Raw genomic sequence first — 21,416 nt, 5'->3', positions numbered from 1 at the left:
CATTTCGTTTGTAATGTTAAAATTCAAATCACTTTTCTTATATGTTAATAAATTAAGTATGTCCGCTTAATTGTTCACTTTTATTTGGAACCATGCCTAACCAAGCAGGGAGTAGGTTAGCCGAACCACTGTCTTTTAGGGATCCTGCCAACTTTTAATTTTTGGCATTTGAATGCAGGATCACGGTAGGGTGGGCGTCTGCACACAATATCAGCTGTGTTGCATGAGAGAGTGGCTCCGTCTTCTTTGTTAACCTACCTTCCTCTCCTTCCCTTTCTTTTCTCTTTCACTATTGTTTATTGTAACCTTCCCATTACATTCCTTCTTTTCTGTCTTCCCTTATGAACGCGAATTTTAAATGTATTATTGTTATAAGTGGTGCGTCCTATTAGTTGGCCCTTTCCTTGAACCCCATGCTATCTGAGCAAAGCCCGGAGAAGCCAGCGCGTACGCCACACTAGTAAACCTTCCACCAGCACCAGACGAATATTACACTAGTGATTCGTTACAGCCCATACGGGTTTTGGAATTGCACACTTCGTGCAACTGGGTCGATACGTGTCACGCTTACCACAACCGTAGCAAAACACTTTACGTTCTGCTACGCAATCTTGGTATCGATGTCCACTCTTCCCACAATTCCAACAAGAAAGTGTTAGAGCATCCACCTCCAGATTCTCTGGCTCTTCAACATCATCCTCTTCATCCATTGTGGCTTGTGCCGTGACTACACTTACATGCCGTCTCGGTAAACCTCTGGGAACGGTTGATGGCATTGAAATGGTTTTCAAAACCTCTCTCGCGTACGAACAGTGTGACGCAACTGCTCAACGCTGAATATTGGCACATACAATAATTCGTGCTGAATATCAGAGAGCAAATTGGCTCGCAAGACCTCCAGTATGGACTGCTCACTCATTGGGCTGTTCAAACAATCTACTAATGCCACAATGGCTTCGTAGAACTGATCGAACGATTCGTTGGCTTTCTGATTTCGTTGCGACATAGCTGTTCGAATCTCCCAATCGGTTCTGCCATCCGTAAACTGATTTTTCAATGCCTTGCATAAGTCTGCCCAACGAACTTCTGTCACACTTTTGTGGTACCTCCAGAAAAATTCACTCCCTCTACCCTCAAACAAGTAACTCGCATATCGCTAGCAACTCAAAGTCTCCGTCCAGAGTTTGTCGTGTCAATGACTCTACTCGATATAGAAAGTCTTCTATCGACATAGACGAATGTTCAGAGTACCTCAGCTTCCAATTAGCAATAATCTGGCTAATTCTGTCGGGTCGCAGACTATTACTCAGCTGAGAACCCAATGGCGAAGAGTTGGCACCAACTTGCGGCGCTCTCGGATTTACCAACGGATTCGTATCTAGCCGATTTGGTAATCCAAACAACTCCTGAAAGCTTTGATGCTGTGGACTTGTTGGAGAAGGTCTAGTAACGGATTGAATTGGTTCAGTATTGGCAGCTACCTGTTGCTGAACTAATCTCTGAAACCCATTTTCCATCACCTGCGATAGCATCTGCGTCTGCTGAACTAATGCTGCTGACATCGCAGCCGCAATTGCCTGCTGTATCTCTTGACCCATAGCACTTGCCACTGGCTGAGCTATTGGAGTCTGGACTACAACCGGTTGCGGAGCTTGTGGACTTAGCGTCGGCTGCCTTGGCGAGCTAGATCTTCTACCAATATCAGTAGAATTTTCTACATTGGGATTTGCAGATGCGACCGTCGCCGCGGCTTTCGCTTGCCCTCTAGTTCTCATACTTGCACTTGAACTGGCTGCTTCCAACTCTTCAGCAAGATTCATAGAAGATCTTATTAACACAGTTCGACACACTGGGCACAAATTCCTATTGTCAGTGCGAGTATTAAAGCAGGCGTGGTGAAAATAATGATTGCACCTTGTAGCTAACAATTGAGCAGGATGTTCGACCTCCTGAGTGCAAACACAACAAATGGTTTCACCTTGAATTATGGGACCTGGCATGATATGTAAGACCTAATCTTCAGAATTTCTGCTAATGAAGGAAAAATTTTTCTACGCCAAACAACTGTATAAATAAATAATAATAATGGGGAAAAAATAATATATAAATAAGTAAAATTTAAATAAATAAGAGAAAAATGAAATAAATAAATAAATAAACAAATACCAAATAATAATTAACACACAAAAATAACTGAACAATTAAATAGATAAATAAATAATAATACAAATGAAATTTCAACAAAACTGATAATCAAACACGATTCATAAGATATTTGAAAACCATGCAAAACTTCACAGAGTGTAAGTTAGCCTCCATATTTTCTATTTAACCCACCTGAATGGATAGGACTAGTTGCTAGATAAGCATACCTTCAATTAGTATGACGAGAAAGCAGCTCTGAGCCACGATCCGTTTCAAACACTAATTGAAATGTGAATGCCTTAACAGCCACTACAAGGGAAGAAAAGAAATTGGGAAAATATAAGCATTCATAAAGCTCCTTCATGTTAATAATACCAACTTTAAGAGCAATTATTTCAAAACCAAGTATAGAGTAATAGCGCATGCAAACCATACTCGGTCGATAATAGATCGCCTAATTAGTAATATTACATTGTAAACTTTTATGATTGATGAAGACGGACAATAAACAATACTAAACACATTAAGCTGACTTGCGCCACCACGGGACTATGCAACCCCAGTCAATGAATTTAGTTGTCCATTGCTGAAATAATTTTGTAGTACTAATTTATTTCCATCGTTTTCATTAGGTGTTTTGCTTACCGCAAGAGGCAGATCTGGTCCACGAACTTTTTCAAAGTAAGCTCTACACCTAAAGAAATACGACAGCATTGACAGTAGACAGTTTGACTGTTCGAGTATAAAGCCATTTGAAGCTATTATTTTCGAAAACGTCAACCACTACCGTCTTGGTTAAGTTCTTTTGTCTTGATTTTACGAGGTATTCCTTTGTCGCTAATAAAATAGACACAAAGAGACTAACCTAGTACACAAATATGTATAAAGACAAACAAAAGACTTGAATCACTATTGATTCTAGAGCATATATTTTTTTTAGGCCATGTTTAGATTCTACCCAAAACAGGCCACACGATTGGGCTCCAAAATATATTATTAAATTATAATTATATCTGTAACGAATCACCAAGGATGTATTCGTCTGGTGCTGGTGTCAGGTTTATTAGTGTGGCGTACGCGCTGGCTTCTCCGGGCTTTGCTCAGATAGCATGGGGTTCAAGGAAAGGGCCAACTAATAGGACGCACCACTTATAGCAATAATACTAACAATAAAACAATCCTGCATTCATTGCCAAAAACTTAAAATTGGCAGGATCCTAAAAGAAGTGGTTCGGCTAATCTACTCCTTCTTGGTGATGCATGGTTCCAAATAAAAGTAACCAATTACGCGGACATACTTAATTTATTAACATATAAGAAAAGTGATTTGAATTTTAACATTACAAACGAAAAGACCAGAAAAATAAATAGATAAATAAATTAACGGACAAGCATAGTAAGTGTGTATAAGGCAGAATTAATTAAATAAGGCCAAAAAGGAAAAATAAATAAATAAATACTAAAAATAATTAACCTATAAATATAAAATATGTTCTAGCATAATTATAATATAAATAATTATTTTAGCATTTAAATGTTGATTAAATTAAGAGAAGGACAACAAAATTAGCTAAAATGAACTAGTTTTGGTTCATTTAGAAATGCAATGTTAGACCATCACACCGAATATAGGCAAACACTAGATGCAAGTAAAAATGAGGCTCAGCTGATGGCTGTCACTCAATGAAATGTTTTGCTATTGCCAGTCTCGCAAGGTCATTGACCACTGGGACTGCAGACAGCTGTAGCAGCGCTATGGTCAGATGACCACAAGCAACAGGAAGCTTTAGCTCTAGCTCATAGATTGTTAATTAGTTAGAGTGAAACAGACTTACATACATTAGAGACTCCCACGCAGAAAGATCTTTCCTTGTGTTGGTGCCTGTCTGTGTTGTATCTGTGGGGAATAATAATAATTGCGAGCTTTTGCGCCTGCATGAAAGCTGACTGCTATGACCGGTAGCGTCGATCAAAACAAACATGCATACATACAAATGTATGCAGGTATGGTTTTACATGCTTTTCAGGCAATACAAAAACATTAAATTTTATAACTAAATACAATTTTACAAAGATATTTGGCCTATAGGGGTTGCCTTACATGCATTCTTAAATGATTGCCATTTCTATTTTATACAATAGTACAGTCGTACTTGTATTATGAAGGATCCAGAAAAGTTGTTGGTTCAACTTTCTCGCCACATCATATTACACTTACAACATTGATGGACTATCACTTATAGATGCATAGTTGAACAACATAACGTAAATTAACAATGATAAACAAACAAAAAAATAAGCTGCCGTTCGCCTTCCTCCTGGGTGACGCAGATACTCGGCCTCGATGCCACCACAAGTGCGGAGCAAATAGCCAACGGAGATCGCAAGGCTGCCGGTCGCAGGTGTTTTGCAGTAGAAACACCACCTGCTGGGAAGCAATTCTCCTGTGCTCAATGAGCGTCTGCAGCTAGCAACAGCTCATATGTTTGCGTTGCCCAGACAGCTGATGTGTCCAGCACAGCTGCGACTTGGAGCTTTGGTGGTTGGCCGTTAATCAAGCAGTTGTGTGTGTTGAAGTTTCATTTTAAATTAATTTAAAATTCTACCACTGGGTTATTATAATTTACACACTGGGTTATTATTATTTACACACTGGGTTTTATATACATTATGACTGGGTCATTATATTCAGCTTTATACCGGGTGTTATATAAATTAATACTGGGTTTTATATAAATTATAACTGGGTTATTATAATTTATGACTGTGTTATTATAATTTATGACTGAGTTATTATAATTTATGACTGAGTTATTATAATTTATGACTGAGTGCCGAATCTAAAACAGATAGACAAAACTAAACTTAGAACAACAAAAAAACTAAATATACGTATAACAAATATTTACCTAATCTGGAAAACGGCACTTGGTTTATTTACGCCAGTTGACAAATTCCTGAAGTGGACAACCATCTATTACATGTGTTGGGTGGACGGCAAAGGTGCAAAGTAAGATATCTGCATCAGGCTTCGCCAACCACTTCACTGAGATATATATTTTTTTTTCAGACACATGCACTTTAACACATTTATTTTTTACTCAGGTTTTCACATAACCTGCTAACCATTTTTCTTACAGCCAAAACCAACAACAAAAACCTTTTGACAATTAATCCTACTCAAAAGGTAATCGTTGTCTCTTTTGGTGTGGACTTAACACGATCAGCTGATCTTGCAATTCATGCTTGCATGTATCGTGGTCCACCAATAGATGGCGCTATTTTTGTAGCTTTGTGGCAACTCTGTCATCCACCTAGTGCCCACATGCTGGCAACACCAATCGATGAGTGGGTTAATCGTTAATCGTTCGCAGCCAACTTCACTTAATTGTGTGCTTTCAATTTCATCAGACTGATACGTATATATTAATCAATAAAGTTAAGTTGAATACAACGGCGTTTTCATCAAATCTCTCACACCTATGAAGACGCCAAAGTGGTGACCCCGAATGCAAAAACACAACTACAATTTACGTTCAGTGCAATTCCAAGCTCAAGACACTGAAGACGAATTTTTTGACGCAAACATGCAGGCACACGATCAAGACCTCGCAGAACAACTGCGGGATGTGAAACAGCAACTCGAGCAACTGCAGTCACATGGCCAACCAGCTGGATTGTCATCGCAATGCGTGCAACTTCGCATTCGAAATTCAACAAAACAAATCCTCAGCTTTGGTTTTCTCAGTTGGATCGCCTATTTCATCTGCATAATGTCACTGACGATAACAAATTCGACATTATATCTGTGAATTTGGAGGAGGATGTCATTGCCAAACTGGAGGATCTGATCGCATCGCCACCGCTGACAAACAAATATGCCATTTTAAAGCAGCGCGTGCTCGACAAGTTCGCAGAATCATCTGACTCAAAGCTGAAAAGACTTTTGCGTGGCGGCGAAACTGTTGGCAAGAAACCGTCAGACATCCTTGACCACATGCGGCGCTTAGCACCAGCCACGGGCTGCGAGGCAGTTATTCGATCGTTGTTTCTGGCGGAGCTTCCAAACTCGATCCGACCGCTCATTTCGGTATGGGACGAGAACAACCTTGACAAATTGGCGGAGATTGCAGATAAAATGCTTGAAGCTAGCGAGCCAGGTTCTGCATTTGTTGAGTCAACGGCACTAACAGAGCAGCAGCACCAAGTTGATGCTCTGAGCGGCAAGCAAACCGGCATGTCAGAAGTAACATCGGCATTACGAGCGCTCACTACAAAAGTCGACAAGCTTCAGGGCGAGCTACGCCAATCAAAACATGCCCAATCGTCACGGCATCCACATGATAGCTCTAATGATGTCGGTTCGAAACTATGTTTCTACCACACTAGATTCGGTGAGAATGCTCGCAAGTGCCAGCCAGCATGTCCACGCTACCAGTCGTCAAACTAAAGATGCTACCGTTGACTCAGCTGGTAAACGGTAGCGCAGTAACCACCAGCAGCCACAAAGCTCCAAACATTCAACAAATTGGCCTGGACCGGCGTCTACACATCAAAGATCGCTTGTCAAACCAATCATTCCTTATTGATTCCGGATCAGTGGTGTCAGTGATTCCACGCAGCATGGCACCGCACACACGCATCAACGGCAGACTTTATCTGTATGCCGCCAACCAATCTACAATCAAAACCTATGGAAATTGTACTCTTCAGCTCGACCTGGCCCTGCATCGCTCGTTCACATGGCCATTCATCATCGCTGATGTACAAACACCTATAATCGGCGCAGACTTCCTTGCCGCACATCATCTCCTCGTCGACGTCAGTGAACAACGATTGCTTGACAACTCAAAGTCAACTCCTCACCATGGCACCACTGACCCGTCACACGACTCTGGATCTCTGGAACTCAAGTCCTCGAATATGTCAGCTGATGTGCAAAGATCGACAAAATGGTTTGTCTCGAGCGAGTCCATGCACACAACGTTTGTCACTTCATTAAAACAAGCGGCGCACCTGTAGCTGAGCGACCTAGACGATTATCTGGCGAGAAACTTGCTTCAGCCAAATCGCAAGTCAATACGCTCATTGATAAGGGAATTTGCCGTTACTCCAAAAGCCCATGGGCCAGTCCCTTGCACATGGTGGCTAAAAGGATGGATCTTGGCGCGCCTGTGGCGATTACCGCAAGCTGAATGGAATTACGGTTCCAGACCGTTATCCGATTCCACACATTCAGGATTTTGCTGATCGCCTTCACAATAAGAAAATTTTCACAACGCTAGATCTCGAAAAGGCTTATTACCAAATTCCCATGGCGCAGGAGGACATAGAAGACGGCTATTTGCACTCCATTTGGCTTGATTGAATTTGTTTTATGCCATTTGGACTAAAAATGCAACGCAAACGTTCCAGCGGTTCATTGACCAGATCTTCCGTGAAATTGATTACGTGTTTTGTTATGTTGATGACATTCTCATCATGTCGAGCTCGGAAGAGCAGCATAAGCAACACGTGCAAAATGTTCTTAACATTCTTAAGAAACACGGATTGGTCATCAACCGAGACAAATGCAATTTTGCTCAGGCAGAGGTACAGTTCCTTGGCTATGTGGTCAGCAGCAAAGGCATAAAACCACCACAGGACCGAATAAGCGCGATGTTGAACTTCCCACAGCCACAAACAATCTGTGAACTGGGCCGATTCCTGGGAATTTTGAATTATTATCGACGCTGCATCCCTCACGCCTCGCGAATACAGGCTCCCCTCAACGACTTAACACGCAACATGAAAAGAATGACAGGCGTCCCATTGATTGGAATCCTGAATCTATAAACACTTTTCTGGAATGCAAAAGAAGCGGCAAACGCAACCACGCTCGTCTACCCCAATCCACGCGCTGATCTCTGCCTGGTGTGTGACGCGTCGGACACAGCTATTGGAGCTGTTTTGGAGCAGAGCTCTGAACATGGTTGGCAACCTCTTGGATTTTATTCCAAAAGCTCAATAGTACAGAACGCAACTACAGCACATACGACCGCGAATTGTTGGCAATCTACGAGGCGATAAAACATTTCAAGCATGTATTGGAAGCAAGAGTGTTTGTGATCAAAACTGATCATAAGCCCCTAATTTATGCCTTTTCACAGCGACCGGAGAAGGCGTCACCTCGCCAATTGCGACATCTTAGTTTCATTTCCCAATTTTCAACCTCAATTTGTCATTTGGTGGCGACGAAAACGTGGTTGCAGATGCATTATCCCGTTTAAACGCAATATCCATGCCGTCATCACTCGACGCCCAAAGCATTCAAGAGGCGCAAGCATCAGACGGCGAGTTATCTGCACTTCTAAATGGAACAACTTCGCTGCAGCTGCAACCTGTGGAGCTCACCAAAGAAGTCTTTGTGTACTGCGATGTTTCAACCGGATCCGTTCGTCCATACATTCCTCAGTCATTGCGACACCGCATTTTCTCCCACGTACATGCATTGTCACACCCTAGCGGCAGAGCAACGCTTAAACAAATCCGGCACAAGTACGTGTGGCCTTCTATGTGTAAAGATGTCCTGTCATGGTCAAGGAATTGTTTATCATGTCAAAAGGCGAAAATCCACAAACACAATTCATTGTTGCCTGAAAAGATTGCGATTCCAGATCATCGATTCGAGCATGTCCATCTGGACATTGTCATTATGCCACTGGTCGACGGATACAGGTACTGCCTCACAATGATTGACAGATTCTCTCGCTGGCCGGAGGCGGTCCCTCTTCGAGACATGACTGCGGAAACTGTCTGCAGAGCTTTTGGAACTGCTGGATAGCGCGATTTGGTTGTCCAAGGATCATAACGACAGACCAAGGAACGCAATTTGAATCCGCACTATTCAAATCATTAGCGAATCTCGTGGGAAGCAATCATATCCATACAACTCCGTACCATCCACAGTCAAATGGTATGATCGAGCGCTGGCATAGGTCCTTGAAGGCTGCGTTGATGTGCGACTCCGAGACACCGTGGTTAAAAGTGCTTCCTACCGCCCTCCTTGGCCTCCGTACTTGCATCAAGGAGGACTTACAAGCTTCGGCTGCGATTTTATTTCGCAGATTTAAATTCGCCGCCAAGACCAGCTGAGTTTGTCAATGAATTTCGAACCAGCATGCAAGCGCTAAGGCCCATCTCGGCAGCACACCACAGCAAGCCAAAACTATTCATTCACAAGCATATCCACGAATGTTCCCATGTTTTTGTGAGAATTGATGCCGTGAAGCAACCGCTGCAACCACCATACTCTGGGCCATACCAAGTGATCGACAAGCTTTCAGATCGAGTTTTTGTTATTCGAATGAATGGCAAGGACACATCTATCTCAGTGGACAGACTGAAACCAGCATACTTAGAGAGCAACGACCCTAGCAACGAGACGGAGGATTCCTTAACCACAAAAACTCGGTGCACAAAACTTATGAAAGACGTGTCTAGAGGGGAGTACTGTGGCAACTCTGTCATCCACCTAGTGCCCACATGCTGGCAACACCAATCGATGAGTGGGTTAATCGTTAATCGTTCGCAGCCAACTTCACTTAATTGTGTGCTTTCAATTTCATCAGACTGATACGTATATATTAATCAATAAAGTTAAGTTGAATACAACGGCGTTTTCATCAAATCTCTCACACCTATGAAGACGCCAAAGCTTTCTAACTCATTGGTAAATAAAGCTCCGCTTCTCAGAACAAAGCATGTCAAGACATTTAGTACCATTTTCTCAGACTACAAATAATTTTATACAACTAAACAAATTAAATAATACAAATTAAATATGACAATACACATAAAATAAATAATATAATAAATAATAGATAGAAATATGTAGGTGTGCAGAAAAAGAAGGAAAAAAATGTTGCATACATTTAGGCTTAGTCAATTTCAGATACGACAAGCGGCCTATTACACATGTTAGAAACATCAAGTAAGTAAAGATTTATTAATAACTGCAAATTATTTGTATTTACATATTTTTATTCGGTGCATCTGTGTGTGCAAACAAAGTCGCAAAAAGCGTTTCTAATTAGTTGGCCTGTTTTTAAATTTACATGATTTAAAAGTTTCGGCGTTGTTATGATTTTCAAGGTCAATATGAAAATGTTGTGACTCTAAATTTATATCATAAGGCCCTTCAAGGTCAATGATTGTATTATGCAAAATGCATATACTCTTTACAATGATATCAACAAAATCTGGATTAGACGCCATTTGGATGTCATGATACCAAAGGCACATTCAATGCATCTTCGAGCTCTGGAAAGTCTACTGTTAAAGTATTCGTTACTTGTATTTATATCTCTTCGAGAATATGGCCTTAAAAGATTTTCTAGGGTGGATATGCCCCATCACCCACAAAGACATATGGCATCTTAATGTTTGTTTCAGGCAAGCAAGAATCTGGCGGAAAAATTGTCGAGCCCTTAGCTGCATATAGAGTTGTGATGCATTAAATGTTCCACCATCACTTTGTTTTCCATAGCCTCCAACTTCTATGGCAATAAATTTGCAATTGGCATCTGCCACTCCTTGAAGTACTATGGAAAAGTACTTTTATAATTATGAAACATAGACCCGGAATGAGGTGGACATCTAGGGCGTATATGCTTTCCATCAATAGCCCCAGCACAATTTGGAAAGTTCCACAGTTTCCAAAAGTTGTCTGCTGTCTTGCTAATTATTTCCTTCGTGGGCTGAGGCATATGTATTACAGTCTCTTTCACTATAACTGACTCAGAAGTCCTTCCAATTTTAAACGAATATGCCATGATGGAAAGATGCTCCTGTAGCTAAAATCTGTAATTACGTCATTCTAATTAATTAATCAAATTTGTATTTTAGAAGACGGCTTAAAAAATGGAAGAACCTCCGGGACCAATTCCGCAATGAATGGAAACAAATTCCTGTTTCAAAATCTGGCGACTCTGGTGTTTCAGAGAAGGCTTACAGCAATTACACTTCTTGGCCTCATTTTAATAGTCTACTCTTTTTAAAGGACCAAATAAAACCTCATAAATCGGTTGGTAATTTTGAAGCATCACAATTAAACTTTGAGCCATCTTCTTCAGGATTTGCTTCTGAATTGTCTCAAGATGAGATCATCTCTGAAGAGATTCACGAGCTATGTGAAGATGAAATACCAAAAAAGCAAAAGAAGTTGAATGCGTCAGAGGAATTAGTAGCTATTGAGCAACAAAATTAATCTTGCTTGAAAATAAAATTAATAACAACAAAGAGAAAGTCGACGACGAGTCATTTTTCGATAGCTTAATACCGTATATGCGGAAAATGGATCCAATGAAAAAATTATTATGCAGAATGGAAATACAGAAGACCATTTTTAATTTTTCTTTCGACAATAATACTGATGATCTTACTAAATCGTAATATAATTTGATACTTTAAATACTATAATACATACTTAATAAATATAATTGAAATATATTACAAACTAATCTCAATGTTATTATTAATTTTTGGCAAGGCAGTATGGGTTGTGTAACAAAATTTGGCCAATGCTTCTCCAGCCGACTACTAATTTTATTTAATATGTAGTCAAAAGTCGAAATAGACATCCTTGAATAGTTACAAAACTTTTCTGGGTGGTTTCACAAGTCATTATATAAATTTTTGAACTCTCCTTTTAATTTCTACTGCAGTTAAGCGGGTGGACGCTCCTTTTTTTTAACACAAAGTTAAGTGTTGCACTTGAAGCAAAAAATCTTCATCCGAATCCATCACCATCATATTAATAACTGAACATATTAATAACTAGAACAATGTAGCTCGCTCTCGCAAAGCTCTCCATCTGGCATCTTCTCTGTTGCATTCTTTGATTTAATTACCGTTTATTTTCAAACCTTACAAACTAACAATGTAACTCGCTTCTCGCAAAGCTCTCACTCTGACATCTTCTCGCTTTGCTCATCGCTTCTCGCATCGCTTCGCTTCGCTTCTCGCGCGCACTCTGACATCAACCTAAGTCCGACACCATGAGTTATCGCCTAAGCTGCCACACTTTTGGTGGAATGAAAAAGCAAGTTAAAATACTTGTAAATTGAAAAGGATGGCATTAAATTTGTTGAAGTTGGGTAAAATATGTTTTATAAAAATTAATTTATTTAATTTAATTACTTAAGTGCTGAAATTTTATTAAACAAGTAAGAAAGTTACAGTCGAGTGTGCTCGACTGTGAGATACCACTACCCATTTTAATAAAGGCAAAATATTGCGGTATCATTTTGAAAATATACCGAAAATACTTTAAAAATACTAAAATATACCAAATGATATGTTTGGTATATCAATATAATACCGCATTCAAAATATACCATAGACGGCTCAATATACCAGATTGTCAGCCAAAGTAACTAAGACCCTTATAAGTAGGCGTTTTTGCCCATACAAAAGTATTTCTTTTATAACTTCGACAATTTTTATCTGATCGCAACCAAATTTTCAGGAATCATAACTACTATAGTTATTATTATATATACCAAAACAACTCTAGCTTTAAAATTACGCTTGTTATTCGATTTTTTGATTTGCGGGGGCGGAAGTGGGCGTGGCAAAAATTTGAAACAAACTTGATCTGCGTGCAAACATAACAAATGCTGTCGAAAAAAAATTATAGCTCTATCTCTCGTAGTCTCTGAGATCTAGGTGTTCATACGGACAGACGGACGGACACACAGACACACAGACACACAGACACACAGACGGACAGACGGACATGGCTAGATCGTCTCGGCTGTTGACGCTGATCATGAATATATATACTTTATAGGGTCGGAGATGCCTCCTTTTACCTGTTACATACATTTCCTGTCGGCACAAAGTTATAATACCCTTCTACCCTATGGGTAGCGGGTATAAAATTGTTGAAATCACCGCCATTAAAAACGTGGCAAACAGCTGATTGCCGTTGAACTCTGATTGCCGTCCAACTCCTTTTTAAAAATGTGAGTAAAAAGTTTATTTTTATAAAAAATGATTCAATAAATTGAAACCCATTTTTCGAGACAATTAAATCGCTAATTGAAACAAATTAATCGATTAATATGTATCACAAATGATTAATCGAGCCTTCACTATTCTCGTCTCTTATTGTCGTATTTCTGATAATTGTCTTTCGTTTTTTGCTTCTCTGATGAAAGTTTTGTTGGAAATGTTTTCATTACAAAAGGGTTTCCAGGGACGAAAAGATTCAACGTCACTGATAGAAGCGGCTGCTTCGGGTCTTTGTAACATTGTCATAGTGCTGCTCAGGAACAATTTCAATGTGAATGCAAGTTGTGAAAATGGGGACACGGCGCTCATGGTTGCCAGCGCGGGCGGTTATGTTAATGTGGTGAATGCACTGCTAAGCCATGGCGCCAACGTTAAGGAGCACAATTTGATTGAACATACATCGCTGATGAAGGCCGCATGTGCCGGCCATGTGGAAGTAGCCAAGGTTAGTATCGAGTATCGGCAGTATCGACAGTAAATTGACCATTGAAAAGTGATTAGAATCAAGATTTGATTGCAACTGTCCTCAGTGACGAGAATCGAATTAATGATTTCGTTATTAGATATCTTATCTGATGTATAGAGAATGTATAAACTACTCTCACCCTTTAATCTGCTTATTAATCTAATGTTTAATGTCTCTCTCATAGGTACTTGTCGAGCGTGGAGCCGGAATCAACACCCGTTCCAATGTGTACAACGAGGGTGCATTGTCAGTGGCTAGCTATAAGGGTCATTTTGATTCATTGGTGCGTTTCCTACTGCATGCCGGCGCCGATCACTTGAACTTCACTCTTTCAGCGGCTTCAACATATGGCCAAGTGAAAATAGCGCGATTGTTACTAGACTCTGGAGCGCAAGTCAATATTTCCACATATCCACTGCCATCGCCGCTCGCAAGTTCAATTAACAATGGTCACGTTGAGGTTGCCACTCTGCTCATCGAGTTCAGTGCCAACATTAATGGGGCCATTACAAAACTACACGTATCTCATGATGGCAGCTTGCAAGGGGGCGCGAGAATGGTGAACTTACTATTGGAGCAAGGAGGATGTGGATGCAAAGATAGAAAAGTGAGACACGGTGCTGATGATTGCCTGTAAAAAGGACATACCGTTGCGGCCAGTGGTGTCACTTTGCGAATGCGATGTCGACGTCGATGTTGACGCTTGCGCAGCAGTTGTTCTGCTTTTGCCTTTGTTTACATTTTGCTTGACCGCCATTTTGGTTTTGCGCACCTGTGCATTTTGATTTGATTTTTCTAAAGCTTTTGTAAAGTAACTGCTTCCATTGCGTCTGGTGAATTTAGTTCGCCAGTTTTTAAAAAGTTTTTTTTTTTTTGCTTTTGCCTTTTAGTTGTGGCAACAAACAAAAATTTTATTTCTATTGTTGGGAAAAGCATCGGACTCCGTTTGTCGATTGGCAGACAAATGTCAGATCAGAAACTACATACATATATGTCAATCGATAAAGTAACGACAAAAGGCACTCACAGAATAAAGCAACACCGAATTTTGTCATTTGGAGTCATTGCATTTCGAGGATATAAATGCCATTGGTGGTTGGAGAATAGACGCATCAACATGGCAGGTGAGTTTTGCTAGCTGTGTGAATATTTAATAAAAGTTGTGTAATAAAATAAAATTTTTTCAAGCTGCGTAAGTGTACCGCCAGCACACATACATACATATTTGCATGCGCAAGAAAAAGAATAAGTCCGCTGTGTGTGTGAGCTGTGTGCGTGAGTGAGCAGTATGAGTGTGTGAGTGTGATTAATTTTTAATGCATTTTCATGCATGTATGTACAATCTAAGGTTAGGTTAGCACCTAGTAGAGGCAAAGCATAGAACAGTGGAGGTCCGTAGCTGTGCAAAATCTAGAAAAGAAAGCAAAAAGTCGGACGCGAAAAGTGTGTACATTAAAATTGAGGTTAAATTTGATCTGCTCGCTGTTGAAATTACTTGTAAAAAATGAAGTAAACAAACACTGCAAACATAGTATGAAATGTGAGGTTAAGTTCAGGCAGGCTTTGATGTTCTATTAATTTCAATTTAGTTTATAAGATTATTATTGTTATTATTATTAATTATTATTATTCTTAATTTTGCATCGCAGACAATAATGAGACAGTGTCGCTAACGCCACCGGATGCACGGCGAATATTTTTGAATGAATTAAAACGGTTGGTTGGCTGGAGCAACGCTTAGAGAATGCAACAGATTCAGTCTTAGCAAAATCGATGATTAATTGAACACGTTCCCGCTAACAAATAATAGCATTTTGATTGATGCTCAGCAGCAGCAGGAAACCATCGATATTTTGTCGAGAGAAATACATTTTAACATTTCAGCCGTTAAATTCAATTTAAATATCTCTAAAACTTGAAGAAAACTAAACTAAAAAAGCTGCTTAACTTTGCTCAAAAGCCAGAATTCCCGCTGCCCGCTGTTTTCAAAAAATCCAGATCTGACGGGAAAAAGCGGAAATGACACCACTGGTTGCGGCTAGTGTGCTCCTCTCATATGGCGCTAATCTGGAGCACAAGACGGAGGACAACCGTACGCCACTTATGGAGGCTAGTCGCATGGAACGTCGAATTATCCATGAAAACCCTATGAATTGGACGACGGACGGGCGGTTGCGACGCCATCCCGCGTTGACAGTGATAATGTCCAGCCGCTGTCCAGAACCACTTGAGAATTGCAACAGGCAAATAAGTAAAATTTACTGTTTACGTTTTTTAATTTATGTAAACAAACCTGCAATTATGCCATACAAATTTGTAATTGGAGAAAGAAATATTGCATACTTTTAAGCTGATCATGCGAAGAACATCAAAAACAAGAAGGCTACAGTCAAGTGTGCTCAACTCTGAGACCCCGCTACTCATTTTGAAGAATGTCAAAATATAGCGGTATTAATTTTAAATATACCAAAATAACCGCAGAAATACTGAAATTTACCAAAGGATTTTCTAGCTACATACAGGCATGCTCCGGTATTCACTTTTTGTTTTCGTTTTTGTTTTGAAAAAGAGAACGAAAAAATGGTACTCCCGTTTTCACTTTCACAAGATTCTTTCGAATTGCAAAACGAAAAAATTTGTCTTGGCGTAATAAAAAGTAAATACCTTTTTCTATATTAAATCGGATCTTTTATTGTCGTTCTTTTAAGACCGCCAGAAGATCAATTAGGCTTGTAATTATTTGTAAAACGACTAATTTCTGACCCCACCTCAAATTTGGAAATAAATTTTTGCGGTCCGGTGTAAGTTCGACACCATGAGTTATCGCCTAAGCTGCCACACTTTTGGTGGAATGAAAAGCAAGTTAAAAATACTTGTATATTGAAACGGATGGCATTAAATTTGTTGAAGTTGGGTAAAATATGTTTTATAAAAATTAATTTATTTAATTTAATTACTTAAGTGCTAAAATTTTATTAAAAAATTGTTGAAATCACCGCCATTAAAAACGTGGCAAACAGCTGATTGCCGTTGAACTCTGATTGCCGTTCAACTGCTTTTTAAAAATGTGAGTAAAAAAGTTTATTTTATAAAAAGATGATTCAATAAATCGAAACCCATTTTTCGAGACAATTAAATCGCTAATTGAAACAAATTAATCGATTAATATGTATCACAAATGATTAATCGAGCCTTCACTATTCTCGTCTCTTATTGTCGTATCAAATATTTCTGACAATTGTGTTTCGTTTTTGCTCTGATGAAAAAATCGGAAATGACACCACTGTAGCGCTGTGCCTATTTGTTGCTCAGCATAGCGCAATAGCCCTGTAAATCATTTGAGTGACCTTTGTCAAAAAAGTTTGATGACAGCAACACCGCGACAAAAATAAAGATCCACCGCACAAAATGCACATACATAATTAAAATGCATTGGCTCCCCACTTCATTATATTACTTATTTTTAAAATTGTTTCAGTTGATTTTTTTTCACTTTAATGACATCCGTTAGAGAATTACCCATATATTTTGTGAAGCAGCATTAGCAGCAGGCTCACACATCAACAACAATAACAAGAATAGCAGCAAGAACAAACGGGGCCTCATAAGGAATACTACACCATAGAAGGGGCAACTGAAAGCGCATGCAGCACACACACACAAACAACTACACATACCACAAGGAGAGATATACAGGAGTCTGCGGATCGATCGGTAGGAGTGGCGAATGCTGACCCGTTCGCAAAGGAAGCCAAGGGTTTCACATTCGCCGATAAGAGTGCTTGTAATTGCAGCGGTATCTGCGCCATCTGAACGGGCGTCCGTATTGGCTGCAGTTGCGCAGATGCAGAGGTCAAAGCCAGTCCCACCATCGGACAACCCTATGAAGGAGAGCTCGTCGACACTACGACCGGACCCGGCGAAATCTTCAGAACTTGGGGTGCACGGTGCTAGCAATGGGATTACCGATCTCATCAGCGTCCCGACTCAAAAGTTTGTAACCAGATCACCACCTGTCTCGCCTTTACGGCCTGTGGATCTGTCCACGGCATGGCAAAATGATGATCTGCTTAGTATCCTTAATAAAATGCAAAGCAGAATCAGTGTACTCACGGCAGCATTCGAGACTCAGCGACACGTCACTAAGGTATCAAAGGACGCAATAGCTGAACTCGCCGCTCTCAATAATAGAGCACTGAAGCTACAGGGAAAGAAACGCAAAGGAGGTTCTCGCCAGGAATGTTAGCACCCAAACAGAGGGCCTTAAGAAAAACGGACGCCTGTTGCCAAGGAACCGGAAGAAAAGAAGCGATCCCCAAAATAATAATGGGCAACATAGCAAAAAGATGGAACCAAACAAGAAGACATCATATGCTGAAGTGATCAAGAAGCCGAGCCCCAATAGCAAAAGCTTTGAGTGGAAGAAGGTGCAGCCTAAAAGCTGCGCAAGAAACCAGAGGCGCTTATAGTGACCAAGACGAGAGAGACTACGTATGTAGAAATACTACGGAAATTGAAAGGGGACCCGAGTCTGATAGATATAGGAAAACAAGTCAAAAAATTAGACGGACCCAGAAGGAGAACTAATCCTGGAATTGGAGCGAAAATCAGGTCCACTAGCTAATAAGATCAGAGAGGGCATAGAGAATTCCCTGAACGAACTAGCCTCAGTTCGCTCGGGATCACAGAAGACCATCTTACTGTGTACTGGTATGGACGAGGCAACGACTGCCGAAGACCTTGCCCTATGCCTTAAGACTCAGTTTGGTGAGATCTCAAAGCCGGATGTGCGAGGCATGAGAAAAATGCGTCATGGGACCCAAGTAGCCACGTTAATGCTGGATATAGCTGACGCTATCACGGTACTAAAGAAGGGTACCGTAACCGTGGGATGGTCTAGGTGTCGGATCACCCAAGACACTAGGCCAATGCGATGCTTTAGATGCTTAGGCTTCGGGCACCGCGCAAGCAACTGCAGGGATACAGATCGCTCAGATTGCTGCCTACGATGTGGAGGCAGGGGACATAAAGCTAAAGGCTGTGTAGAACAGTATAAATGCCTAATCTGCAGCGAGGATAGGAACCATGCGACTGGTGGTTTTGCGTGTCCAAAATACAAGAAGGCCAAAAACAGGAAGGAGTAAGGAGCCAGCACCATGCAGAGCCAACTTAGAATTGCCCAGCTGAACGTAAACCACTGCGCGGCTGCCCAGAGCCTACTACAACAAACCGCAGTGGAACGCAAGGTAGATGTCCTTTTGTTGAGTGAGCCCTACATCTCTAGTGGGGAACGCAGACATTATACTAGACGAGCGAGGAAAGGCGGCGGTAAAATGCTGCACCGGAATACACGTACAGGAAGTTCTGTCCGCTCCCCATCGTGGCTTTGCGTATGCAAAATTGAAGGGGTTCATTTCTACAGCGTCTACGCCCCTCCGAGCGATAGTTATGACCAATTCGAAGAGATGCTGAAGCATCTGGTACAACATGCGAGAGTAAGAGGGCCAGCGGTTATAGCGGGCGACTTCAACGCCTGGGCAGTAGAATGGGGAGCCGAACATCAAATCAACGAGGGAGGGCAGTCATTAATGCAATGAGTCAGCTCGACCTGATATTGCTGAACGACGGACTCAAACCAACATTTGACAACGACAGAGGCTCATCATATATTGACGTCACCTTCGCCAGTAGGGCTGTAGCAGGAATGCGAAGTGGGAGGTACTGGGCGACGTAACAATGAGTGACCATGCATTGATTGTTTTTAATGTTACACTGACGTGCGTGATAAGCAAACAACGAATAAGTGAGTTAGGACGGGCGTGGGACGTCAACAAAATTGACAATGACATGCTAAATTACGTTATTGACGATCTGGAAAACCCAATTGGACCTGCAGAGACAATGGTATCAAACCTTACGCAATCACTAAGAAGGATATGCGATGCAACAATGCCGCGTAGAACGCGAAAGAAAACTAAACCACCAGTATATTGGTGGAGTGACTCCTTAGGGAATTGAGGACGGAGTGCTTCACAGCGAGGAGACGGGCACAGCGGGCACGGGGGCGCGAAAACCACTCGCACATGGTTGACCGCCATAGAATAGCTCGTGCCACGTTGAAAAAAGCCATTGCAAAAGCCAAAGCCGAGGCGTTCAAGGACCTGCTCGCAAGTGTTGACGAGAACCCATGGGGCCCGGCATATAAAGTCGTCTACAAGAGGATTAAATCAGCAGGGAAGAAAATATATATGGAGCCCGATGTCATGGCGAACATCGTAGAGGAGCTGTTTCCCAAGCAAACATCCCTATGGCAGCCGGCGCATGTATCTCCTGGAGCACTTTTCCTTGCATCACTCCTGAGGAAATTCTACAAGCCGCTAGCAGGATAAAGCCCGGTAAGGCCCTGGACTTGACGGTATCCCAGGATAGTTGTAAAGCCGTTGCAGTAGCCAAACCGGACATATTCAGCAGCACCTTCCAACAATGTCTCATGGAAGGGATATTCCCGAGCACATGGAAAGAGCAGAAACTTGTTCTTATTCCGAAAGGGAAGGGCGACACATCCAACGCCAGTGGTTACCGCCCACTCTGCCTGCTGGATATTATGGGAAAGCTATTCGAGCGAATAATCTACAGTAGGATAGAAGCTTTACGGAGGGACCTAATGGACTGGCCCATCAACAGTATGGCTTCCGAAAGGGAAGGAGCACTCTTGACGCATTGGCCAACGTCCGGGATATTGCACAAAATGCACTAGCGGGAGAAAGATGGCTAGGAGGAGCAAAGAAATACTGTGCTATCGTCACTTTAGACGTGAAGAACGCCTTTAACACAGCAAGATGGACCAGTATTCTTAGTGCCATGAGCTCCATGGGAATCCCAGATTACCTAAAGGGTATAATTGGCAGCTATTTTAGGGACCGAGTACTTTGGTACGAAACGACCGATTCCCCAAAAAAGTACCAAGTCACCTCGGGAGTTCCGCAGGGGTCGGTCCTTGGACCAATTCTGTGGAACATTATGTATAATGGTATCCTGACCATCAGTACACCTCGTGATACGCAGCTACACTGCTTTTCGGACGACGTGGCCATCACTGCCGTAGCCAAGACACTGGTAGAACTGCAATCTCTTTGCAATAATACCATTGTAGCAGCTACTGGCTGGTTACAGAATGTAGGGCTCGAAATTGCAGCACATAAGACCGAAGTGGTTCTACTAAGCAGCAGGAAAGGGGTTGAGAAGTTGCAAATATCTGTAAATGGTGTACAATTGGAGTCAGCGGAGGCATTGAAGTACTTGGGGTCTTGGTCGACCATAGGCTGAGCTTCAAGGAACATGCAAAATATGCCAGCAGGAAGGCGGCTATGACAGCTACTGTGCTAGGTTAATGCCGAATGTCGGCGGCCCCAGAATGCCCGCAAGAAGGCTTATGGCCTCAGTGACGAGGGCGACACTGCTCTACGCCGCTCCAATATGGAGCTGCGTAACGGAAAAACCGTCCTATCTGAAGGAGATGCGGGCGGTCTATCGCACAGTAGCCCTACGCCTGATAATGGGCTTCCGTACCATCTCGGAGGATGCGGCACTGGTGCTGGCAGGGACGCCACCAGTTGACCTGGAGATCAGGGCACTTGCAGACATGCGGGCGGGAGCCAACCCGACCATAGTGTACGAGCATCTGTTAGTTGAGTGGCAGGGCAGATGGCGATCATCAACAAAGGTCGATGGACAAACGTACTTATTCCTG

General features: G+C 41.6%; 2 protein-coding genes across 2 annotated transcripts; both read left to right on the top strand.

Annotated features, from left to right (window-relative positions):
* Positions 1–5,833: 5,833 nt before the first annotated feature.
* Positions 5,834–6,595, top strand: LOC132798001 (uncharacterized). Its single transcript, XM_060809730.1, has one exon. It carries the CDS (start codon positions 5,834–5,836, stop codon positions 6,593–6,595), a length of 762 nt encoding a protein of 253 aa, XP_060665713.1.
* A 6,762-nt stretch (positions 6,596–13,357) lies between these two features.
* LOC132798000 (ankyrin repeat and KH domain-containing protein 1-like) lies at positions 13,358–14,303 on the top strand. The gene is made up of 2 exons (XM_060809728.1): positions 13,358–13,645; positions 13,851–14,303. Exons 1-2 carry the CDS (start codon positions 13,358–13,360, stop codon positions 14,301–14,303), a joined length of 741 nt encoding a protein of 246 aa, XP_060665711.1.
* Positions 14,304–21,416: the final 7,113 nt, after the last annotated feature.

Source organism: Drosophila nasuta, unplaced genomic scaffold (genome assembly GCF_023558535.2).
Source record: "Drosophila nasuta strain 15112-1781.00 unplaced genomic scaffold, ASM2355853v1 ctg55_pilon, whole genome shotgun sequence".
NCBI classification, from domain to species: domain Eukaryota; kingdom Metazoa; phylum Arthropoda; class Insecta; order Diptera; family Drosophilidae; genus Drosophila; species Drosophila nasuta.
This window is presented reverse-complemented; position numbering and strand designations above follow the sequence as displayed.

What these genes read in the sequence shown, in the direction of transcription:
- LOC132798001 (XM_060809730.1), top strand. Translation starts at nt 5,834, where the DNA reads ATGCGTGCAACTTCGCATTCGAAATTCAACAAAACAAATCCTCAGCTT.
- LOC132798000 (XM_060809728.1), top strand. Translation starts at nt 13,358, where the DNA reads ATGTTTTCATTACAAAAGGGTTTCCAGGGACGAAAAGATTCAACGTCA. An exon ending in GCCATGTGGAAGTAGCCAAG is followed by an intron (nt 13,646 to 13,850) that starts GTTAGTATCGAG and finishes TCTCTCTCATAG; the next exon opens with GTACTTGTCGAGCGTGGAGC.